Below are 26,048 nucleotides of genomic sequence, written 5' to 3' on the forward strand. Positions count from 1 at the left end.
ATAAAATGGTATAGGGCTGGTGTGTGTGTGTGTGTGTGTGTGTGTGTGTGTGTGTGTGTGTGTGTGTGTGTGTGTAGTATTTAAAAAATCAATGTAAGTGCTGTAGAATGATTTTGGGGTTTTTTTTGGGGGGGATTGTTTTTGTTTTTTGAGACAACAGTTTCTCTGTGTAGCTACAGTTGTCCTGGAACTCACTGCAGACCAGGCTGGCCTAGAACTTACAGAGATCTGCTTGCCTCTGCCTCCTGGGTGCTGGGATTAAGGGCGTGTGCCACCACCGCCCGGCTGAGGGATGGTTTTCTAATCCGCACATTATTCCAGTGATGCCAGCATTTTTCATTTCATTTCCTTCTGCTATGAATTGTCTTAAACTGTTCATCAGTCTAACTAGAGCCTTTAAATGAAGGTTTGAGAGCCAGCTTCGATTTGAGTAAGGAATACTTCCATTTGACTCAACTACATTGAAAAGCTAACTTGCGATTACTCGTCTTCACATTCCTGAAGATGACGGCCTAACAAGAAGGCTAACTGTATTGTTTAGCCACTTCGCTGAGGTTTGTGTCAATGCTCTCCGAGTTGCTTTGTATGCAGCTTATGCACTTTATAGGGAAGTTCCCTGTTTAATAGAAGACGCTGTATTTTGGGTTAGCTGCTTTATGTGAGGAGCAAGCTTGAAATGATTTTTTAAAAAGAGTATTCCCACTATGGAATGATTCCTGAAACGCAATTTAAAATATGGTGGGTATCAACCAGCTGAACCTCTACTACACACTCTAGTGCTTGCACAGGTCCTGGGGTGTTTTAGTACGAATGTGGATGCACAGCTAACTCACAGCCTATCCTGTGAGCAGCATCTGGGTTTAAGCCTAGCAATTAAGGGGATTTCAGTTAACCCTGATATTATATTCTTAGTAGCCAGGTGAGAATTAAAGGTTCCAATGTTTTGCTAATTATCAGACTAGGGAGCTTTTAGACTGGCCGAGCAATCAATGAGAAGAGGAAACTGATTCCAATCTTGGCAACAATATCTACTTGTTTAAAATGAAACAAAAATGAGCCAGGCATGGAGGCACATATCTGTAATCCTAACATTTGAGAGGCTGAGGCAGGAGGACTGCTGCAAATTTAAGGCAGGTTGCCTATTTTCCTAGGAGATTTCTAAACCAGACAGGACTATATAGGGAGACCCTATCTCAAAATGCAAGCAAAACAAAAACAAAAAAACCACCCCAAACAAAATCATACTGTTGTAGAAAACGTAAAAATCCAGATTCATAAACAATACAGGAAAGACCCTTGTAATCTTTCCCCCAAATGGGCAGGCACACTGCACTGGAAAGGCCTCTGTGAGGCCACTTGTCACCTCAAAGCTTTACTGATGTGCTTGGAACTATATAGATGAAATGGTTCTTATGATGCTGTGGTCTGGCCACTTACAGGATTCATTTTGTTTGTTTGCTTGTTTTTGGTTGTTGTTTTGAGACAGGGCCTATGTAGCCTTGGCTGTCCTGGAACTCACTATGTAGAGCAGGCTGGCTTTGAACTCACAGAGATCAGCCTGCCTCTGCCTCCCAAGTGCTGAGATTAAAGGAATGTGCTATCACACTCTGCAGTGCTACTTTCAGTATATTGCCAGCGAGGCTTGTGTTAAAGACAAGTTACTTACATTCATTAGTCCTTACAATATGTGTGATAGAATTAAGCTAAAGAGAAAAAGCACATTTTTCTAGAGATATAGATTTAAAAATAATCACCACAGGTGGTTTCCTGGGACCCGGGGTTCTCCATCCGGCTCTGCTATCTTCAAATCATCTATTCTAATCTAAGCGTTTATCATTATATGCAAAAGCTTTCTTGATGAGAATATTGTAGATGATGCGTGGTTTTGACGTTAGCATTTTATTTGGATGACTGATCTTGCAGATGTGAAATGTTAATGAATTATTCATAAGATTGCTTTCCTCTGAAATTTTAGTTTGGCTCTTCGTGTTAGTTATTAAACACTTTGTTGTTGTTGTTTTTTTTCTCTTTGTCAAATTTGGTGAAGAAGAGAGCGTGTTCCCTCTGACGGAGCTGGCCCCTCCACCTTTCCTTGGAACTCTTCTGCAAGTGGCTTCCCTCAGCCTGCTCGCCAGGCCGGCTGTGAATCCGGCATGGAGCAGCTGCTGCTAAGGGACAGCGCAGGGCATGGGCCTGCTACACAATCTCTGCAGGTCAGGAGTGGGGAAAAAACTTAGGCTGCGGCAACTTTGTCTACCAGTGTGAACAACCAGCATTTTTATTGCATTTGAGAATGCTCTCATGTCAGTAAATGATCACTGACTACACAACATTTTTTTTATTGTCTGTATCCACAGACATGGAATGATGGAATTACAGTTGATGTCAAGGAATGAGATTCTTTTATGCCTTATCAAAACAAAACAAAACAAAACAGTCCTTGTTAGTGGCAGCACATACAGAGAGCAGCACGCTCACAACCCAGACCGCACCAGCTCCACCCAGGCTCCTGGGTGGCAGGGACTGCATTGAGTTACAGTGGACCCACGAGACGCCCTTAGAACTGTCCATTTGCTTCGCAGGATAACAAAGTGAAACCGAGGTGCACAACACTTCCAGACTGTCCGGAGGGTCTGGCTGGCATTGACCAAAAGGTACCAGAAAGATTCAGAGTCATAAGCAGAGGCTGCTTTACGCTCCTGGAGACTGAGAGCTCAGCTAGAATGTAGAAAGGAGGAGACTTCTCAATTCGATTTTGTGGGTAATTAAAAAATAAGAGTTAGTGATTTACATTACATTTTGGTTCTATTATTTTGTTTATCTTTTAAACCAAGGCTTGCTTTATTATGGCTGATGGGAGGGATGCTGGGAATGTCAAGTCAACTGTCTTCTGATGTGGGGAGGGCACTGGCAGCTAGGTCACCATGTACGTAAGTCTTGATGGTTCACCCTTTGCTGGCCCAATATGGCAACCTAAGCCTTCTCACCTGGACAGACCCTAGGAACAAGGGCGGGTCTTTATCATGACTTTGTGAGTCTGACACATGGGCCAACCTCCCTCATGTTTGCTTGAGTTTTACTAAGAAAGGAAAGAAAAAGTAACAAATTGTCTACACCTTGGGACCTTGTAAATTTGTTTTTATACAAAAAGTTCAATATTTTCAACACTTCCCATTATTAACCACTACTTTACTGATAAAACTTTGAAAGTGTGACCCTGGAATTTCATCATGCAAAAATCTTGACTGCAGCAGGAGAGAACATTTTTTTTAAACCATTTTTTTTTCTCTTTTCAAACTTAGGAACTTCTTTTAAGATAGTCAAGAAGGCAGTGGTAGGATAAACACAAGGAACAGGAATGTATCAAAAACAGATTCACACACACACACACACACTCACTCATACACACACACTCACACCACACACACACTCACACTCACACACACCCCACCCCATGAACCTGTACAAAATGTTCCAATTAATGAGAATAGGAAACAAATCATGTCAACTATGTTACAATTACAATTTAAAAGCAAAAACAAAACAAAACAAAACGAAAAAACAACAACAAAAAAACCCCCAAAAAATCCCAAAAAAAACTGTTTTGGAGTTTCTTCTTTCCTCCCACATGTCAACATGTCATCCAATGTTCATAAATCAAGGGTAATGAAATAAAATACAGGTGCAGCATTGGCTGCAAATCTATTACATACAGTAGATTATTTCCCCCAAAGACACTGTGGCTTTCTTCTTCTTTTTTAAAAGTATCATTAATAAAATGCAGTTGCACAAAAAGCAAAGATGTTTTGACAAACAAGTGTATGCATTTATTCCTTTTTAGGAACAATACCTAAAAAATAAAATAATTAAAAAAAAAAAAAAGAAAGAAAGAGCTGCCCTCGGCCCTCCCCCACAAAAGACAAAGATTCACACAGACAGATCGGGATATATGTACAACCGCATCAACCCCATTCTAAAGAAGCGACCAGAATCCCCCCCAAGGGACAGAATCAGAATTGTAAAAATCAGAGTGAAGATGGCTTGCTGTAAAGCCTGAGAACTTTTCTTTTCTTTTTTAAGTTGGTTCTTCTGCAAGGCTGTGACACCTGCAAAGATATGTAAAATCTAATTTTTCTTTTTTCTTTATTTTTTTTGCTACAGTCTTTAGACTAAGCATGCAAGACATACAACTAAGTGCAACTGAGTGAAATGTATATTTTTAAATGTTTTCATCATTCCCTAAAGGTTTGAACTGAGGTATGCGTACTAACAGTTCTCATGCTGTTATCTTTACTCATGTCTAGCTACACATGCTGAGAATGAACTAATCTACCAGATTTTTATCCTCTTTTGAATATCTAACCAGCAACCACTCAGTTTAGAAGCACAGGCCCCCATCCCATGACCCTGCCTGGCTACTGCCTGCACATCATGAAGCTGCCTGGAAAAGTGGGGGGTGGGGGGCATGAGTAAGCACAGACCGCCCCTCTACAGAAAGCAGAGTAAAGCTTCAGAAGTAATTGCCAAAGACTTTCTAAGCTTATGAGTGGATGAGAATGTTACTTTTTTCTGTGGAAATGAAAAATGTTGACCAAATCATAATCTGAAAAAGGAAAAACAACAAAAAGCAGGAAGAAACTAGAGGATATATGATGCCAAGATCAAACAAAATCAATGCAGCGATCACAGCACAGCCCTTAAACAAAAGTGGCATACGAGTGTTCTAGAAAATCTCTTTATTCTAGAAGTGGCCTGGTGCAGTCAGACACTTTTCTGTTCTCTCTGAATTCATCCTAAGTGTCTCCTTGATTTATACACTAATTTTCGGTATCATACATTCATTTTTTTTCTTTGAGATGGTACCCCATTCTTTCCGTAGGAGCTATAATACTGTTTTCCTGTTTGTTTGTTTTCTCTGCAGTAGCCCCATATTTTCTCCTTATAGGAGTTAAGTTTTGGTCTCTGTACAGGTACAGGAAAAAAAAAGGAAAAAAAAAAAGTAAAAAACTTTGGTTCCATTGCCTACTTAGTCTGCTAAATGAATGCTGTTTGGGGGGGGGGGGCAGATTATCTCCCTTAGGTTGGCAAACAGCCTGGACCTCATCATTTGCCTCTGAACCCTTCTGCCTCCTTTGATCAACAATAAGAGGATATTTGGCTTCATCAGATAAAGCATAAAAGAAAATAATTTACCTTTGCATAATATCTTTGGTAATTTTAGAAATAAAAGGTACAAAGTATATAAATTAAGCTCCAAAAGGCTCTCAAACTAAACCCAACCGAAAGCTACAGCCCTAGATAAATAAATGCCAGGGAAGTGGGTGCAGGTGGAAAGTGTGGAGGGGTTCGAAGGGCTGAGTGTATACTGACCTAGAGCCATAGCATTCTGTGGGCCCTGGTCCCAGGAGCCTCCCTCCGTCTGTCTATTGGGGTCATCTGCTAAGTCTGTGCTACTGGGGTGGGTGGTGTGATCCTATCCCAGTGCAGACTGAACTGCAGGACCGACTTTGCACACTGGAAACCGAAACATCAGCATCTGCCCAGCTCAGTCCTCATAACTCCCGTCCCAAGTTCAATGTGAAGTCTCATTTGCATTAAAACAGATGAACGCCACCAAGCAGGTCTGAACTGATGTGCGAACTCAGCGCTGTCCCCATGTTGAGTAAAGTTAGTTAGGGCAGCTGGCTTTTCGGTCATTTCGCAAACAATGCAACCCATGCTGGTGAGGACATCGCAGAGTCTGCGGTCCTGGCCACTTCATGATGGGGGGGGGGGGGGGGGGCTTCCGTGGCCATCATGCCAGTCTAATTATGAATGGTTGTTTACTCTTTTCAGTGTCTCTCTTGGCTGTGTTTCCTGATGCTGAGAGAATGTGGTGGCAGTTACTCACAATGGTGGGCACTATGAAAATAAAAGGAAAATCTCAAGCATTCCCATCCCCGTCCCCCCAATACTGCTTTTGTGAAAGGAATCTGCTATGTTCCTAGAATGTGTGCGTGTGTTTCTCTCTCTTGTTCTGTCCTTCACTCTCTTTCTGGCAGGACATCATGTCCCTGTGAGAGGACCTTCAGGTGTAAGGTGCAGCCTTTGGGATCTTTTTTTTTTCTTTTCTTTTTTTTGAAAAAAGACCAAAACGGAATGTTTTGTTTTGTTTTTTGAAACTTGAGAGAAACGTGGTGATGTCTATAGGAAAATGGAATGAGTGCCAGAAAACTACAGACGAGAAATGACATTCAGCTTTGTATAATAAAAACACCTATTAACATTCATCACAAGGTACAGAAAACGTGAAGCCTCCAAAGAGGCCGTGGGCCCAAATGGAGGCCTGAGGTCAGAACTTAAAATGGTATAGAAGAAGCAAAAAAAAAAAAAAAAGCAATACATTAAAAAGTTTGGGATAATTATTTTTAACCCCTCCCCCCAATAAACACACAAAGGCCTTCCCCATCCCAACTGGAAGCAAAAAACAAAAACAAAAACAAAAAACAAACAAACAAAAAAAACCAAAGTGAGTAAAGGCAGTGATATCAACATGCAGTGCTGTGCAAACAGGTCGTCCACTGGAATCTTGAATTCGGGCGAAGGCTTGGTCTGCGGCACAGGTGCGCGAGCTTAGTCGGGTGTCCTCGGTGTCGGCCTTGGCAGGACAAAACTGCAGTTCAAAGTCTGCTGCTAAAAGTGAATCCGTTTATCGAATTTACAACACTGATGTTGACTCAAAGAGGAAAATCCCAAGTACCAAACAGGTCCGTCCAATGCACAGAGTACAAATCCCTTTTGTCAACAAAAAGTAGAAAAATCAAAAATACTCCCAAATGGGATTCTTGATGGCACTAAGAGTTAACACATTTCAGAGTTGTCAAAATGTAGCGAAAATCCTCCAGACTGTACAACAAGCGGAGAACGCTTTCACTGCTAACTTTTGACGTGGTTTGTTTTTATTTGATTTGTTTTGTTTTGCTTTTTTTTTTTTTTCCCAATCTTCGGTCTTGGGGGTCGGCCCGCCCAGAGGTTCACTCCATGTCCTCATTTACTGGTTCATCTTCGTAATCTCTGTCATGGTCAAAATCTGGACTGTGGTTGGCTGTTGTCACTAAGGACAGAGGCCCTTCAGCTTCTTCCGGGTCGAGGGGTTCCTCTTTGACGTGTACGGGATGCCTACAGAGAGAGGAACAGACTTAGAGGGGCATCCGGATTGATGCACAACTGGGGTTGGAGCAACCTAGAAGACACGAGCCACAGCGACAATATCCAGTAGAGGCAGAGTAACCCTGGCCGCATGTGTTTTCCAAATACGGTGGGAAACTTGCTATGACATAATGTCTGTTGTCCAGTTCCAGGGGTCTAGGGACTGACCACATGTGAACAGGGGCTTCTGTACTGCTCAGTGTAATAGCATTGGTGCGCAAAGAAGATCCTTTGGACATTTCTGTTTTAGAAAGTATTCTGTACAGAAATCATTTCTCCTGCTTTTCAGGACACACGATTTTATCCAAGGACCTTGTGACAGTGCAGTGTATGGAGCTCAGACTCTGCATTTCTAAGAGATTCCAGGGCATGGCGCTGGTCCCAGGACCATACTTTTGAGTACCAAATAACAGGCCCCGTAGCGACACCCTGGGTGGATGAATGCCACCCTGCAAATAATTATGTGAAATGGGAATCCGTAATAGAGCAGTGGTTCATGGGGACCACTGAGCACAGGAGGCTGGCTGGGCTAATCATGGCTTGCTGTGTGTTCTGCTCGGCTAGTTAACATGCAGAACCTGTGAAAGAACCCTCCAGAGGACGACCCCAAGTGAGGGTCTATCATTAATCAACTTCAAGCAAACACAGCAAAGAGACACCATGATACATGCTTGAAGCCCCAAATTAATGCATATTTTTACAAACTGTCAATAAGGCAAGAAAAGCCCTGCCAGGAAACACAAACGGAGAGGAAAAGGCTTGCTCAACACAACAATATGATAAGAGAGCAGAGCCCCGATCAGAATAATAACGCTGTCAGCTGTAAACAAGGCAAAACATGAGGCCCGGCTGGTAGCCGCCACCCGGACACTCTAGCTACCTTGAGAGCTGCCAACTTTCTCATTATGGACTGGGGCTTGGTTCATCTGAAGGGGGCTGGCATGATCACACAAAACCACTCTGATAACAACTGTGAAAAGCTGTTCGTAAATCATATTTACAACTGATCTTTTGCAAATACAAATGACTTTCTGTTGCAGGGGGGCTTTTGATATGTAAAAGAACCATTCAAGTGAAAATGTGCCCATCTCTGAGACCGGCTGCAAGTGGGAGGGGCTTATAATGGACATTATCAAGTATTAGTAACAAGAGGTGGTACTGGGGACGGCTGGCTTCCTAAATAATTGATGCTGTATGAAGCCCCAAAGGCCCCTGAAACCATTTAAAAACAAACAGAGGCCTGCCCTGGAAGACAGGAACCTTCAAAATCAACTGACACTAAAATTAGCATGGCATAGAGGGAGTTGGGGGGCTAGATGTCAGATAAATAGCTTTGAACAATTATACTCATTCTTAAAACCCACTTGCACAACAAACCACAGTCCCATGGTATATTTTCTATGTGGGTCTCCAGCCATTTACATTTTTTAATAGTTGTGCTCATCTTTGTTTCTGAAATAAGGCCTAGGCCTGGCTCTCTGGTTTGCAGAGTTCCTGAATGAGAAATATTCACTTCAAGAGAAACATTAAACCTTTCAAAGAGGGCCGTGTCCTTCCATGCTTGGGGCACCATGTCACCGAACACGTCACACGCCTGTGTGGTCAGCCCAGACCATGGTTAGTCCTAGCCTCTCCCTTCCCTTGGGGGAGCACATTATTACATGCTTTAGCCACAGCAGGAATGATTGTCTCTCTTTTTTGTATTTTGCTGGCTTTTTCATGACAGTTTTTCTGGTTCTGTGCGGTTCCGTCTGTTGGTCAGTCAGCCCCCCTCCCCCCGGGGCACTCTGTATTGGCCTCCTTTCCCCTCCGCGTCTGCATAGGACAGTGAGCCACTGGTAGCCATTAATCTTTCCCCTGCTGTTGATTTACCTCCTTGGGATAAATGTCTAAGAATGGAATTGTTGGAGCAGAGGCCAAAGCATCTTTATGGCTGTCCTGATTTATTGGGATATTAATTTGCAGAGGGGTGCTATCAAGTGAGAATGTCAGTGTCCCAAGTGTTACTCTGAAAAAATAGTTTGTGGTCTCACAGGTGTGTGGTACAGTCCCAGTTCCCTTGAACCACACCCCCTGCATTACTGATCACAGTGGACGTTTGTTTCTGATTTCACTATAGGGAGAACTGTGACTTCACAGTCACCGCATTGCCACTGCCTACGTGGGTTTAGAATTTGCCCTTTAAAAACAATTTTTTAAAACCAGTTACTGAGGCTCAGCTGCTATTTTCCAGAATAACACTTTCCTGCTTGCATTTTTAAAAGCTATCATACTTAGTACTTCATCTCTGGTTCGCAAGGTGCAGTCTGATGATACTGCACAAAGCCTTGGAGGGATGGGAAGCCCTGGGAAAAAACCAGACTCATCTTAACATGATGTTCTTACTTTATGACTGTAAATCATCGTTTTCTAGATGCAGCCCCTAACAATAAGAGCAGCAAACAGAAGGCTCCCACAAATCAGAGTTCCTAACACCAGAGATTATTTTGTTCTCCACAACATTCAGTGAGTATTTACCTCACCCAAACTCGGGAAACGATGCTAACATAATCTAAGTGGTTTGCCCTAGTGCTTAGCATAGAATGGATGGCCAACAAATACCACCAACTAGATCTCCTGTGTGACGACCTGAAAACCTACACCAGGTATGACCGTAAGGACTCTTCGGCCTTCCACGTAAGATTCAGACTGCTAAAGGCTTCCCTCCCACTGGGTACATACACAGTGTGCCCTCTACAGAACAGGGCTGCACAATGGATGCCTCTCTCCAGCCTCCCCCTACCAGGCCTACTATTTCCAAAAGGGCTCCCAATGGATAATGGAGCAAAACACCATCTCTCTGTTCCCCTTACATCTGAGTAATCCTTTTAAACAGCCATTCTGGGAACACTTGGGTTTTTAACTATAGCCAACTAGTGTTTAAAGGCATTGTGTTCCTGTTCAGGGTACACACCCAGCACAGAGCCTTTGGTATGGTGGCTCTTTAGCTCCACAGTGAAAGTACACTGTCCCCAAACCATCATTATGTGACTACCTTCTACCTTTTTTTTTTTTAAGTGAAAGGAAAGGCAATGCTTTGTGGTTTGTGTCACAGCAAAGTGAAGAGCAGAGAGAGAGCTGTATTACAGCGCTGCCCATGTGCTGGGCCAGCGTCCTAACAGTGTCTTGTGAGCCTTGTTGTAAAGTTTATGGCTTGATTTATTCCAATAGACTGGAACAGTTAAAAAACAATTTGCATCCTAGCAGGGTAATGCACACTGGACAAGAATGCAATCTCTGTCATTACAGAACTCAGTTAATGGAAGTACGGGGTCAGCAAGACTAACTGGCTGTGACACTGAGCAGCACAGTGAAGCTGTTGTCGGCACAGAGCAGCACCACAGGGCACGTGGCGGAAACCTGACGTGTGAGCATCACGTTTTGATAGCGCTGTGCAGGGGCTCTTATTCTTTCTTTCTTTCATGCAGTTGAAGCCTTTGCTTTGTTACACATTAGGATGACTGCTGTAAAATATATAGTTTTTTTGGTACGTCTACAGTTCATGCAATCTTGTTAAGCAAATGAACTTCCGTCATGGACAGGCCTGTCTCCATGGACCTTTCTTTCTTTTTTTTTTAAATCTACTTTTTTTTCTACTGATCTTTCTACTAATAGGAAAGTAACATAGATTACACGTTGGAGTTTGAACAGACTGTGAGAAAGTAGTGTGCCTTCCACTCAGTAACTTCTTATATTCTTGCTCAATGGGCATGTCTTGGAGTGGCTTATATGCCTACTTAGTGTTGCTCTAAACGTCCCAAATATTGAAATAAAACGTCCAATGACGGTGAATATCGGTAAGGTAACAAAAGAGTCAAAACCACCAGCTTGCTTTAGGGAAGATGAAACTCGGTGTCAATGGTGGGAAGAACACACTCTTTCCTGAAACGCTAGACTATGCCGACAAATTAACAGTCATCACTCTCTCCTCCAAAGACCCTTTAAAGCACTCGGGGCATGGGATTCAAACGCGAGAAAGCAGATTTCAGATCTGCCCATTACGCTGGCAGATACCATTTTTTCCCCCTTGTCACCGGATGCTAGTTCATTCCGTCCCTCCTTGTTAAAGGTCACATTTTCCATTCCCATCCCTCAAATTTCCTAAAATAAGATGTCGGTCAGTAATCCAGAAAGAATGTGCAGACAAGTGGCCTATTCTTGGAGCAGACAGCCCTGGAAACACTGAACTGGTTCAGTCACTTAAAGTGTGGGCCATGGTTCTGGAGAAACTCTCTTTGGAAAGGGAGGCTGCCATTAGCAGCCTGGGTTGCTGCACACCCAAGCATCTGGTATCACAGGGGTTCTTTTCTGTTGCTGGACCCTTCCTGGGAACTATGGCAGAAGCAGTCGTTTTCAACCTTCACCCACCACCGAGTGGCACCCCAACCTGCTGGCTTTTGCTGAGGTTTGTGTGGTCTTGGTGTCATTCACATGCAGCCCAGGCAACCAAGGCCCATTGCTTCATTCAGTTATATGTGCACTCATTATCCTGCCGTCTGCTGCTGTAATGCTCCTATTAATTTTCCTTTTGATATTTTAAGAGCAATCTATAAATCATGCCGCCTTTCATTTGTGCCATCATTAATGCTTGGTAATAATGCTGCGGTGTCGAGCTCAAGTGGTTAAACTTAGCGCACAACCAAGTAAACAAGCGTCTTTTTCCTCGCTAGGTTCGGCTTGCCCGGAAGTTGAACACACCATGAGCTTTCTCAAAGAGGTGTGTACGGATTTTAGGAGAAAAATCACAGTGTGACTTAAATAATGGTCTGAGACACAAAGTGAAGGAAACTTCTCATTTTCTTGCTGTGTGCACTCACAGTGGATGGAGCCAATTGCTGTTACGAGAGAGTTACTAACTAGTCCTTTTCGGCACTAACAAGCGACACTAGGCTCTTAAGAAATCAGAAATGACGGAAGGGCCAGGGAAGAGCTTGCTTGAGCACTTAACAGGCAGGCTGGGGTCATGCGACATGAGGCTTGGGGAGACAGTACTCACACAGCTTGCAGAGGGGATCTGCCCGGACTGCTGTCACTCTCGTGACTGTTGGCATGCTCCATGGTCCCGTTCAGCTCCTCCCGGATGGCACTGGCCAGGTTGCCCAGAGTGGGGTTGCCCATGGAAGCGGTAGTGTACAGAGGTATACTATTCTCAGCCATGGAAGCCTGCATCAGGCAAAGGAAATGGGAGAAGAGGCAAGACAAGAAAGCTCTGTTAGAAAGGAGTGGTGTGTCTGCCAGCCGTTGGTTCAAGTTCACTGGATCATGGCTAACAATTTCCAGGAGTGGTAGGATTTTGCTTCAGGAGCCTTGGGCTTCATTTGGATAAGCTATCTAGGCACCAAAGAGTCCATGGGTAAAGTCACCTGCTGGGTCCTGCCTTGTGGAGTCGTATGGTTTAGACAAAAGTATCTAATATGAAGTGTATATCCAATGTCTTTTTTTTTTTCAAGAAGAACTGAATATTTCTAGATCATAGTGAAATATAATGGAATTTTCATTTCTTTATCCATTTTGATGACTCCACTATTGGATATCCAAGATTTGATCAGATTATATGGCCACATGGCTCAAATTTATGAGAACTTCCATAAACACCCATAGGAAAGGAAGAGATTATAGAACTGGAATCAATTTTTTCTCTCCTATCCTTCCTGTTTTAATGATTTTTGAACCTGCTTAGTGAAGGCTGACATAACCAGATGAAGGTAACACCACATCTCTCAGCCTCAGACCAATCGTGGAGGACTTTGGGAGTGAAGAAGACTCTCTAGCAAAAAGAAAGACTAAATCTTATTCCCTTTACAACTAAGTATATCGATATTAAAGGTGACATAGTCATTCCAAATGAGTGTCAGCAAAAAAAAAAAAAAAAAAGTATAGAGAGGACTACCACCCCTCCAAAAAATCTCCACCCCCCAAACTAAAGTCTGATAGGCTACTGTTCTTTTCTGTCATACCAAATGTAACTATAATGGCCACCCTGTCTGCAATGTGGACAGTTGTCAAAAAAAAAAAAAAAAAAAAAAAAAACCAAAAAACCACGGGACTGAAGGAGCCCCATTTGTTTCCCTTGGGTAGGAAGTGTGCCCCAGTGACTTTTCCTTTTATTGTTCAGAAGGACAGACTTGGAAAACGAGGCAGCTGTAATTAGATGAAGATTTATCAAAATTGTCTTCTCGCAGACTGCACTATGCCTGGTTTCCATTCTAATGAGAGAAAGTACGATCACGAGACAATCTGGCACAGTGGCTTCAGTTGGCCCACCATGTGAGAGCCCTAACTATTCTAGAAAAGCTGGCACCAGAGAGAAGGTATGAGCCAGGAACAAAGGGAGACCAGGAGCGGAGCTGGGCTGCAGCGAGTCTGCCTGTGAGTCAGTTGCAGTCTTGCTCCCTGGATAAAACCCGGTGTCTCCCTCTTTCTCCAGAGGAATTACCTGCTTCCTTTTGAAAAGTAAAGGGAGGAGGGTAGTTTCTTATGACTTCTTCTGTGGTTCACCAGATAATCAGTTGGTATCCAGCACTTTCTGGATGCATCTTTTATAACTGCAATAAAACGTTTCTACCCTTTCTGGGCAGAACAGTTGGCAGAGTAACATCACTGCCAGCTGCAGCTGGGCTGCCACCTTCAGCGGCCTTATGTGAGACCACACAGCGGCCACACTTTCCTGCCATGTCAGTTCTGCCTGGACTGTCAACTGACTAACAGGCGGCCCTCTCACTGCAAGTACCGTGGGATCTGCTCTCACTAGACAACGTTACATGGTCAGGATGGGAAAGACGCTGGAGCCACCGCTACCTTGATATTTTATTGCATTCCGAAGCCCTAAGCTGAGAAGTAAAAACCATGGAAACAGATACAGTCTGTTAAGATGAGTATCCGTTTATTCTTCTTTATTCTCAAAGTATTATGGGTGAAAGCACCTTCTGATTGACAATGGATTGTGGATCACAGGAAGAGGCCCAGCAGCTGCAGTGACGAAAGTCACCCAGTGGCAAGACCTTGTCTTGGTCCCTTAACTCTCAGACACAATGTAAGTACAGAGTCTTGTTCCTTTAAACAAAACCCTAGCCACTGGGCTACAGTAAGATCCTGGGGCCTGGCCCACCACTATGCCTCTTGAATAGTCCTTTGCGGAGTGAAGGATCAGAGCAACCCACAAATTATCACCTTCTAACAGGTCCTTCCTGTAGCTGATGCTCTTAGGAGCAGATGTATCACAATGTTTATAATGGACTTAATTATATAAATGATCCTGGGCACAGTGTGTGGCTTCATATCAAACCGGCACCTCTGCCAGAAACACAAAGGTTCTTAAGTGATGGCACACGAGTCCGTAAGTACCACGGCTTCTGGAACGTTAACTGCTCTGCGCTCCCCGGGGAAAAGGCAGTCTATAAATATGAAGCTTTACGGTTACCCGTAGTTACTTCAGTTTTTCAGAGCATAATGCAATCTGTCCCGAGCCCCATGTTTTATTTCTGTAGTGGATTCTGCTGTCCTATTTTATAAATTGTATATCATGCCGTTATGTCACTCTAGTAATTTTTTTTTAAGGATATTGTTGCACTGTTATTTTTACTCGCCTTGAAAAATGGAAGTGGGCGATAATGGAAAGGAAGGCCTGCTGGTGGGCTCTTTATTTAATGTGCATGGCAGGAAGCTGTCTTGTATGACTGGCTGTCTACTGATGGGGAATCCAAACTCAAGAGGAGGAGCAGAGGAGACACTCCTTAAAGTGTTCCTGGAAAGCTGCAGGACAGTTTTGGGAGAGCAGGGGAAACACGGAAGTGTACAGTGGGTGCAAAAACAAAGGTCTCGGAGACGAAGTGTGAACACGTCTGTAACAATAAGGCACGCTAATTGAAATTAGTCACATAGTTAAGGGAATCCAAAGGACGAGGATCCTTATTTTTTTTTTCCTTTTCCGCCTCATGAATGTAAAATGTGCTTGTAATTTTAATATCATTCCAGATAGAGCCGCCTTTAAATTCATACTTCACAAGACTCCAGGGAAAATAAGTTACTAATGCATGGTATTTACAGAGGCAGCGGGTAAGCGGGCTTTCATTTACTCTTCTAAAGTTACTACGTAAACTACGAGTAATTAAGAGAAATGCAGAAAGCAGTTTCTCCTAGTAAATTTAGTGCAGGCCAAAAAAAAAATAAATAGAATCACGGAGATGCTCAGTTCAGTGGGCCTGCCTTGAACTGTGTCGGGGCACATTATCCACGAAGAGCCTTAGGATGCTGCGGGTGAGCTGGGAAGACAGACAGGTCTGTGGCACGCAGAATATGGCCTCAGTCAATATTTGTTTAGCAAGTGGTGAGAATCAGGCTGCTGTCAATGCCTCCTCCTCCCTCATCCAGTTCCCATAATGCCACGTGTTCCAAGCCTTTTCCCACTGGCATCCCTTTGGGGGCATTTGTTTCTCTATTTCTGCCTTCACTGAGGCTTTTCTGAAGGAACGTAACATTTCCGAGACATCACAGAGTCCAACAACCGATTTTGGGGTGCTACACTATTCACACTGAACAGTGCTTGGAGTGTGCAATAAGTGAGGCTTGTCTGTAGCCTATGTGATGGAAAGGTTGCAAGATTCTTTTGGGCATGTCTTCCTAAACAGATGCAATAGCTACAAGGATCCTGGCTACCTCTGAGCCCTTAAGGGAGATCTGAGTATGGTATTAGGTATTTAGGTATTTAAAAGGTGTTTTAGGTATTTAAAAGAAGTGATACCAGCTACTGTTAATTTTAGAAATAACTTGGTGGTGTGGCAACTGTGAGGAACAAGAAACTTACGACTGGCTAGACACACAGATTTTCCCTTCCGTCGCTCACACCTAGGGCACACACCTTCTAGGACCCTCACTGAGGTACTATAGAACTTATTTGTCAGTAGGAAACAAACAGTCTGTGTAAGGATGATTAGGTTTTCCTGAACAACTGGCTGGAAACATCTACTTTCCTTCAGCTTTCTGCTGTTGAAACAGTTGACTTACATAAGAGGAAACAAACCCAGACCCCACTCCCACAGAAAGAAAAGGTGTTGAAATGGACTTTAATAAAGCCTCGCTTTCTCTTTAAACCTGTGAACAATGGAAGGTCATGTGACATGGTGGCCTATCATCCAGCACATTAATAGCTGTGCTAGAGTAATTACACTTGTGGTATTTTTGCCTCAAGTGAAATTCTGAAATAAGAGGATGGAAATTATGATACTGCTGATAAATATTAATAAGTGAACTTTTAATTTTTTTTTTGCCACAATATTCAAAATGCTGAGCATCCTGCTAATGCTGAAGCAGTCCAATGTGTTTGCCTCCGGGGAGAACGAGGCTTTGTGCACTTAAGAAAAAAGTTTAACGGAATTAAAATTTAATATCTAATTAGAGCGAGGCTAATATATTTTGAAATGAGTGGGGGAGCCCCGCGCCTGTGCTGCGGATTGGGGATGGCCGTTAATCTTACCTGGAGAGCTGCATTGAGAGGGGTACAGTAGGCGTGGCTGCTCTGCATGTTTTTAATAAGGGAAGGGTTACTGCGTAAGAAAGAGACAAAAACACAAAGTTAAACACAATCCACCCAGGGGTCCTCGCTAAGTTTTGTTTTTAAGTTTGCTGGCAGCCTTTCCACATTGGAAACTCTTCCCCCTCCCAGTCATCAAACCGAAGGGAAGTTCAAGCCTCCTATCTGTTTCTCGGGGTTGGTCTGGGTGAAGACCTCTGGGGATGAACCTGGCTGTTCACCCTGGAGAAGCTGTCTTAGATTATAACACATGGGTATTTCCCTCGGAGGCCAGTCTGCAAAGGGTCAGTTGCTGCCCAGACTCCAGCAGGAAGGGGAGAGCCTGGCACAAGGGCAGGCTCCCTGGGACTGCAGGAGGAGCCTCTGCTCAGAGGCTTCACTCTTAGTTGAACTTGACTCTGACCACTAGAGGAATGGCACCATTATTCCTACTTTGTAAAGCAAGAGTTCCGGGGGTTGTCATTCCTGCACAGCCCAGTCTGGGAAATCACATTCTAATTTGATGTTGTTTCTGTTGACTAGGTAAAAGAAGCCAAGATACCTCCTCCTCCTTCTTCTTCTTCTTCTTCTTTTTTTTTTTTTTTTTTTTAAGAAAAATATCCTTGCTCTAGTTAAAATGAAAAAAAACAAAACTACAAAATTATACTGGACATACTGAGGGAAAGTGTGGCTTCCAGGAGGTAATGACATTCATTTATCAACAGACTTTGAGGGAAATGACATTATCAATCTTTTCCCGGTGCTTAGGACAATTTGGTTTTCAGTTTTGGAGACAGAGTCTCTTGACAAAGTCCAGGTGGGTAGTGGAATGTGCAGTCCTCCTGCCTCAGCCTCCGGGGGCTGTCATGACAGGCACACCCTTATGCCTAGCTTGCCAGGTACATTTTTAGTTGTTCATAATTACTGTGACTTCAGTGTTCACATAGGAAAAAAAATATATCCCACCAGCTATATACTGTAACCATCACTTCCTTTCACTTGCAGGGATTGTGGGTAACACAGGAAATATCTAGCTTTGAGGGTCCCCGTAAGCTGCTGAATCGAAATACAGTCAAACATTGGCATTAAAGACATTTTTTTTTTTAAAAGCATTGTTCTAGGCACTGGCGTTCCAAAGAGAAACGAGCGAGGTCCATGTACAGATCACACCGTTGTTTAAAAGTCTCTGTTGCGGAAAGCTGTGGCACTGCTCTGGGGTGAAAATGTCATACTACATGGGATGAGTCAACCATGCAAAGCCAAAGCAACAGCAGAAACAAAAGAACAAAGCAAGTAAAGGCTCTTACTGTGCGCCAAGCTCGTCAGAGTTTTCACCGGGGCAGTATTTGCGAGGACGGCCTCGTTGAATATGGCGGCCACGTCTAAACTCTTCATCATCAACTGTCCAAAAGGACCCAAACTCATCCTCTACTCTGATAAAGCACTTATGCAGTGAGAGGTTGGTGCGAATGGCACCCTGGGATAGGAGCAGCAGCAAAGGAGATGGAGTGGCAACAAAGGGAGACGGGGTTGGGGGCGGAACAGACATCCAATACAGGGAGCAGGAGAAAGAAAATAAAATGCAATAAGCATAAGCAAATGGCTCGTGAGGGTTAATATGCATCGCCGCCTAAAAGCTACTAGCATGGGATGTAACAGAGACCAGCAAGCAGGGGCAGGGGGACTGGTGGGTGTACGAGACAGGAGGGATGAAATGCTCTTTCGTTTCCCTTAACTGAGACAACATGAAAACCAGGTCTTTGGTCTGACGCCGCCTAGCAGCCTCTACAGTACGCTTGTTAGCACAATTCGAGCTGGGCTAAGAAGTTCAAACATGGCGGACGTACCCACTGATCTTTTGTGGCCTCCGTTTTTGGAACTCTACTTCATCCACTGTCCATACTGCCCCTTTAACGTTCTCTACTCGCACAAAACACTTGTGAAGACTAAGATTATGACGCACTGCATTCTGCAGCAAGTATAAAAGAGAGAACATTGACATTTTTTTCTATAAGAAAAGACTAAAAAAAAAAAAAAAAAAACCACAGCAGTACATTCAGCCCCCACCCCCAATCTGTAAAATCATCGCCCAGAGCTGTAGCCACCACCCCCCTCTCCCCCACCCCTCCCCATGGAAGACCTTCTTTCGAGTGTCTTTTCTGAGGAAAAAAACCCAAATTATGAATGAATGGTACTCTGGCATTGAAGCCTAATTTCTGATACCATGTGACCAGAAGATATATTGGTAAATATGCATGCAAGCCCCAAGCAGGTCCCTCCACATAAATCTAAAATACAACGATGTCAAGATCAGGAGCTGTATAAAGTATAAAAACTATTCTTTACAGACACATCTATGTGGGATTCATAGAAGGGTATTTATTTTTAAATCATGAAAGGTGAACACTCTTAAATACACAGCAGCACCCGGCTTAGAAACCATGCCTAGGCTTTATTAAGGGAAGTTCTAACTAGGATTTTACCACTGAGAGTACCACCACTGTGTGCGGCCAAGACGGAAAGGGGCGACCTCAGCACAAGGGATCAGTCTCGACCATCACACCTAAGCCTTACCTTCCAGAGTGTGTATGAACATGGGTAATTACTCACAGGAACCATTTTAAGTAATTGAGCAAATGCCAAGAACATTCAAGTAGGACTCTCAACGGCAAAATGATGATGTTTTTGCAGTTGGGTTTCTACGTTTAAAAGTCATTGTTGGCCCTTGCTAAGTGGGATCCTTCACGTCTAACAAAAAGAATGTTCTCAACTCAAGTATGAAGAGCTTCCCAAGTCTCCTGTTTCCAGGAAAATCCACAACCCTGACGAGATAACCAAACTGGATACACTTCAGTCCTGCCTGGCTGACTCCATGATCCAGACTCCATGATGGACTTGGATCAGTTTTTCTCATAGAGAATAAGTGGCTCAGTGCGGGCAGAGGAAGCTGACGCATCTATTGAGCTTTGGGCACCTTATACAGAAGCCCTCATTGAATCCCGGCATTGCTATCGTTCGGACAAGCTACACTCTTCTCCTACAGTCATTTGCTCTCTTGGTGGCAAATCTTGAAACTCTGAGAGGTCTTTCAGATTTCTGGACAATGATAATTGGTGACTAAGAGGATTCAGGTTACCTAAAAGTTACTCTTCTCTGTGATATAGTACTGGGAGGATAACAGGACAGATTTTATTACGAATGTGATGATGTGTGCACCCGTGGGACCCACGGAATGAGATCGCGGGGGTGGGGGGGAGGGCGGCGTGTGAGTACAGCTGGAAGTAGATTCGTGATACCAACACAACTAATCAAAGGATATCCTTGACTGAAAAACTTTTTGATGAGTTCCTTAACAACAAAGCTCTACGTATATAAATGTAACCTAGCTTTTAAGGAAATAACTTCTTCTTTACATTTCATGGGGAATCATTTCCTCCTACAGCATGGAGGAGACAGAAGTAAATAAAGCCAGTTTCCTTTCAAAATCGCACATAGACACACATGTGAGAGATAGACGGGGAACCAGGCATCATCAATCACTGCTGGAAATTTTACCTAAGTATCAAGATGCACAAACACTGAAAGACCGCAGGGGCCGTTTCTGATAAAAGAATGACTGTATGATTTTCAGGGCTATATAGTAAAACAGAAAGGAACTAAAAAATCAAGAGCTTATTTTTTTTAAAGAATAAGACAAGATGAATGACACTATTTTATTTTGGCTGTTAGATCATTGTCCCAGTAAGGACACAGAGAGAAACGATCTGTATTGATGAGTCACTGGGTACTTCTGTAAGACTATATTAGTGACACTTCTGTCTTCACTTTGCAAAGCTGAAAAAGTGAGATGTAAGTTGAAAATCATATTCACAACTGGCAATTATTTTTAAATGTGATCATTTGGTATTTATAAAAAGCAATTTGAAAATGCCTACTTCACGCTTCTACTTCTTAAATTTTTAAAAGATTTGTAGCTAAAGAGCCTTTGTATTTTGTCTCCTGAGGCAGGCTGGGAAAGAGGCTAAGATCAGTTTCCCGTCAGCCCCCATGTGGCTATTGAATTAATTCTGTGCCTAAACTCATTTTCTTATAGAATTCGAGAAAACCAAAACACGTTTCTTCCTATTAAATTAAGGAAGTTGTATCCTATAATAGCACCTGTTGAAATTACGGATATGGACAAAGCCTAAATACTAGGTGGTACTAAAAAGATCTACTTGGCAAAAAGTAATAAATTAAAAGTAGGAAGCTGAAGAATGATGTGAAGGCTATTTGTGCAGCCCAGCCTGGCCTTGTACTCTCAGTCTTCACACTTCTCAAATGCTGGATGATTGGCATGCACCACCATGCCTACCCAGGAAGGCTTAATGGAACATACGGACTAAATACCACTGAAACCTAGATGAGACTCCAAGCATTTCAAGGGGTTATCTAGCAGAGTTGTGGAATTTGACCTGTTCCATGGCAAATGGTGTCATACTACATAGTTGTGAAAATACCTTTCTTCCTCAGGGTAACCATGAGCCCCTGAATGGGAATCCTTGCACTCTTCAGAAATCACCCTTTTTCCTGTGAGTACATGGATTACACAGCTTCCTCTACCTGTGGGGTTGGTGAGCTATGATCTAACCACTGAAGGATCTTATTCAGTTTGGTTGTGTCTCTGGGTTCTTAAACGCACCCCTGTAAATGACTGAAAGTTACCTTCTAATGAATGACATGTGGCTTGTGTAAGCAATAAGGCCAACCTCAGAGTTAAGGGTCACAGTGTCATCTCCTTTCCCTACCAAGAATTCTCCAGCTGGCCTATCCATACCTCTCTTGCAGGGGGTAGGGGAGGGGGAGTGCCTCTTCCATTCGAGCATTTCAACCACAACAAAACCCTTCTCCCTGGCACGCTCCCAGTGCAAAAGGAACATTCTCGCCGCCCAGCAACTGAATTTTCTCCACTAGAACCTCTGTTCTATCAAGGTCAAAGGCAAGTCTGCAAAGCCTACCTTCCACGTGGCTGCATTGCGTCGGAAGTAAGCAAACATTCGTGTGAACCAGTTATAGATCTCGTTTAGTGTTAGCTGCTTTTCTGGAGATTCGAGAATGGCCTGCGAAGCAAAAAAGGATCCAAAGAAGGTAATTGATGACCCAGTTGGCAGAAGCATTTGACTGTTCATGAGAATGCAGGAAAAAAATAAATAAATAAAAACCCAAACAAACTGGAATCTGGAGCAAATTTCTCAGACAGGTTTCACAAAAATGATCGAAGATTAATGGTTGTATTTAAACAGTTCAATAGCAAAACTCGAAATGGAATTATCTAATTGTTTGGAGTTTTTATTTCTGTTTCCGTACAGAAATATTAATTTATTAGTCATTCATAAAGCAGAATCAAAGAGAAATGCAAAACATTTCACTAGCTGATTAAAGCTCAGTAATTATTTAGAGCTCAGATTAATTCTAGGGATCAGAGATTACTGTAGCTTTGTGATAATTGACTTGCCATCTTTAAACAGCCTCATTCTCACTGTTGTGTGAAATGAATTCCCTAATAATCACATCGTATTGTAATACTTAATCAAAAGCAATTATGTTATATATTGCAGTTTTAAAAAACCTTATAGAAAAGGTTTTAGCATGCTTGCATACTAAGTGGTTTTAAACCTACTTCATCAATATAATATACCCACGTACACCTTTCGATAGCATTTCGTGGTCTGTGTTATTTACTTACCTGCCTAATTAAAGATGCATATGTAAATGGTGGTCTAACTTCCGCGTTCTTATAAAATTCTTGGTTCTGCGCAATATCTGCTAAATATATAAGAATCACCGTCCTATTAATAATCACTTTTTAAAAGGGGGCTCATCAACAGGACCTGCAGATCCCCCATGCTGCCCCTGGCAAAGAGAGGGCGGCTACCTGAAGAAATGGGCACGTTGTATTTGTCTGAGTACCGCCTGCGGATCGGTCCCACCGTGTGCATGCTGGTGGTGGTGATGACAGAGGGGCCTTGGGTGACGGGAGTTAACGGGGCCGTGGGGGTCGTTGGAGTATGAGGTAAGCTCTGTGGAGAAGCCTCTGACGCGGACTTGGAGAGGGTGACACTTGATACCAGATTCAGCTGTGAGGAGAACAATATTGGTTAGAAGGACTTGAGAAAGGCAAAACCCAAACAAATGAAACAACAGAAACTCAAGCCACCAAGAAAGCCTCTCTCGTCCCACAGGAAAGACAGGCGGACACCTGGCAAGGGTTACCTCTCTAAATTGGTGTGTTTACAGAGGATTCACTTCCAATTAAAGGTATTCTCCTTTGCATGACATGGAGGATGGGGGCTGAAGGAACACGAGCCGGGCTCCCGTGGTGTAAAGCTGGCTCATTCTGTCTGATGCTCGGCAATGTACCACCACAACTGGAAAGCTCTGTTGTCATCTGATTTCTTTTCCCTCTTAAAATTGCAACAGATTGACTAAGTGGCCACTTAGGGCTCTGAGCCTCCAGAGACCAGCAAGAAGTCACAAGACTTGAGTCCATCATGAAACTGAACAGACCTCAGGACTGTGCAGGATGGACCTGTGGCATTTACTCAGGAGGCCCACACCTATGCCTATGAAGTTGTAACATTCGGTTGCGTTTTAAAGAGTCCAGCTACGGAAGTGGCTGTTGTCTGAAGCAGTGCAGAGCAGCATTTGTGAACAGCCCTTTTCCTTCTATTCTGTGTACTTTCTTACAGTCCTGACACGACTGGGAGGGATGACCCTTCTCCAAAACTGACGGGGACAGGAAAACTCCCTTGAGTTTGAAAATGCAGAAGAACCTGGTGTTTTTCATCATGGTGGTGCAGGTATCAAATACTCAAGAGAACCTCTCCCAAACTCAAGAAACTTTTACAAAGTACACTCTTACTTGGCAACATTTTATCACACCACACTTCAAATCAGTCACCAGAATGTCTATTTTGCTATTGTCAGATTCAACATTAAACACAAGTATTATTTATGGATGGTATTAAAAGTGAGTCCTTGGCTCCAGTGCATTGGGAAGACTCGATCTTAATTCACACACTAGGAATGAAAGGGACCACGAAATCGCCCCTGTGCACTAACTTCCAAGGGAGGAAAGAGAAAGGAAAGAGCTGCTGTCATGAAAGGAACATTAACAGAAAAAACCCAAATTTAGTGCTCCGAGCTAACCAATGGGCTGTGAGCTTTCAGCTCTGCTTTTCTATGCTCAGTTTGAAACACTGACTCAGCATACCACAAGCCCCCAGTACCTAAGAACAGCAAACTGGGGAGACAGCAGACACTTGCTGACCTTCAGCGACCAGGGGCAATGTGGTAAGCTGCCCTCCCAATGGTGCTAGAAAGCTGACCGTGACACACATTTGCAAACCAAGTGCTAAGAGTTCAGAGGAGAGGCCAGGGACAGGGCGGAGCAAGATGCCAATGGAGAAGAGCAAAGGCCGACCTCTTCTTCCCCTCAAGCCTTAACAAGTGCCCAAGTCCAGGAACTGTATGTATTAGCATCAGCCAAAGGGGGTGTGTGTGTCAAGAAAATTAGTGTCTAAAGACCCCAAATGCATCATTCAGCTGCTGTAAAGCCTAAGCATGAAGAGTCTTCGGAAAGCCAAGGGTATCATTTACAAAAATACATGCTCTGAAAACACTTGCCCTGAGAGGCTTCATTTCATTCACATGCCTCTACAAATTGCTCAGGTTTTATAGAGAACGAAAGAGAAGCTTGCCCATATCCTTCCCCAGACCCCAAGTCAAACCACATCCTTGTCTGGCCCTACAGCCTCTGCACCCTCTACTTATGCCTAGCTCATGTCTCACATCAACGCTATGGCCTTTCCTACTTCTCTGTTATGCTTGCTTTTGGAAGAGCTTCCACAAACAGCTTTTACTTTTGCTTACAAATGACACTCAATAAATATTGCCAGAAACTTCTAAAGGCCCGAAAGCAGGACTAAACCACTGAACTTCTGTCCTTGGGGAGCTTAATGATGAAAGCAGATAAAAAACCCAGACAACAACTCTGAGGGCTCACCCTACTTCTTGACTTCTCCTTTTAGCCTAAGAACATTACCCTATACAGCCCGACTTTCTCAAAAAAACAACGACAATGATGTTGAACATGGGAGTCCACATGCTCCCTTCCAGTTTGTGAGGAAGTTCAGCAAGTCCTGTGTCACCATTCAACAGGTCCAAGCCCATCTTTTTGAGTGCCCAGATCTTAAAAGAACCAATGAACCCCCACACAGAGACATGCCATCAGACGTGCATAGATTTGACTCTGGCAGCTTTGACAAGGGGCTTAATACTTGGACCAGTTCTACTGGAGACGGCAACAGTGAAAAGACAGATCCCTCCAGGCTCGCCCAATCCAGGAAGAGGGTAATGCAGGCTGGATTTTCTGGATGCTTTTGAATGTAGGTAGGAACTGGAAATAAACACTGAGCTCAAAGTCAGAGGTTTACCAGGCTTGACAAATGACACCATGATTCACACCCACTGCTGGGCTGTCTCTAATAAGCCACAGAGGAAGCAGCCAATCTCAGCTAATTACCAGATAAAAATGTATTGTAAGGACTCTAATGAGGAGATGCGGATGGAGGTGATCTGATGATTAAATGGTGCATTCGACTGACCCTACCATCAATGTGCAGTGGTGCACAATGTCGCTGGAATATTTTGTAGAAACAGTAATTTTATTTCAGGGAGGGGAGACAGTAATATTTGTAATGATGGCTATGAGGTAAACTAATTAAAAGACAGTTCCTAGAGGAAAAGGGTGTCTGGGAGCAGCTGCGGCCATTCCAAACCCAAGTGCCAAGTCTCAATGGAAGGGCTTCAGTCAAGTGGAAAATTTCTGCCTGACCTCTGCCCTCGCTATTAATTTGCAGAAAAACTAATGACACATATACATATTCCCACAAAATTGTTCTAATTGCTAATTTGCCAAAGGAGCCTGGATTCTAAATTAAACATGACTGTAGCCTGTGAGGGAAGAACAGAAAGCTGGGGACTCCAAACAGAGGGAGCTCTGCCATGCAAGACCATCAGAAGGGTGGACCACCAAGTTAATGAGACACAACCCTGGCAGCTGCTGGGCAAGCTTCTCAACTTTTAAACTTCTGTCTAGTGATCATATGTGTGTCTCGAGGAGAAGCCATCTTTCCGAGAAAAGGGAAGGGGTACCAGGAAGGATTCAAAACACACCATGTTCACATAAAACTTGCTCTTACAATGAAGAACTCTACCCAAAACATTGAAAACAAAATAATAATGAGCTACCACAAGCTGATAAGAGCAAACT

The 26,048-nt window shown here is 43.4% G+C and overlaps 1 protein-coding gene across 8 annotated transcripts in view; it reads right to left on the reverse strand.

Annotated features, from left to right (window-relative positions):
• Positions 1 to 2,248: 2,248 nt before the first annotated feature.
• The window catches only part of Foxp1 (forkhead box P1), a 527,364-nt gene continuing 503,564 nt past the window's right edge, over positions 2,249 to 26,048 (reverse strand). For 5 of the 8 annotated variants that reach the window (XM_052722207.1, XM_052722208.1, XM_052722209.1 and 2 more), the window contains 7 exons: positions 22,650 to 22,851; positions 22,461 to 22,540; positions 21,733 to 21,834; positions 18,583 to 18,704; positions 16,700 to 16,769; positions 12,224 to 12,390; positions 2,249 to 7,158 (listed from right to left, as the gene is read on the reverse strand). In XM_052722207.1, the coding sequence (XP_052578167.1) occupies positions 7,014 to 7,158; positions 12,224 to 12,390; positions 16,700 to 16,769; positions 18,583 to 18,704; positions 21,733 to 21,834; positions 22,461 to 22,540; positions 22,650 to 22,851 (888 nt within the window). In that variant the 3' untranslated portion in view covers positions 2,249 to 7,013. Of the gene's footprint in view, positions 7,159 to 12,223; positions 12,391 to 16,699; positions 16,770 to 18,042; positions 18,213 to 18,582; positions 18,705 to 21,732; positions 21,835 to 22,460; positions 22,541 to 22,649; positions 22,852 to 26,048 lie in introns of all 8 variants that reach the window. The other 3 variants (XM_052722211.1, XM_052722210.1, XM_052722214.1) reach the window with 2 other exon arrangements.

This window comes from Peromyscus californicus, unplaced genomic scaffold, assembly GCF_007827085.1.
Source record: "Peromyscus californicus insignis strain IS unplaced genomic scaffold, ASM782708v3 Scaffold_6__1_contigs__length_162567912, whole genome shotgun sequence".
NCBI lineage: Eukaryota > Metazoa > Chordata > Mammalia > Rodentia > Cricetidae > Peromyscus > Peromyscus californicus.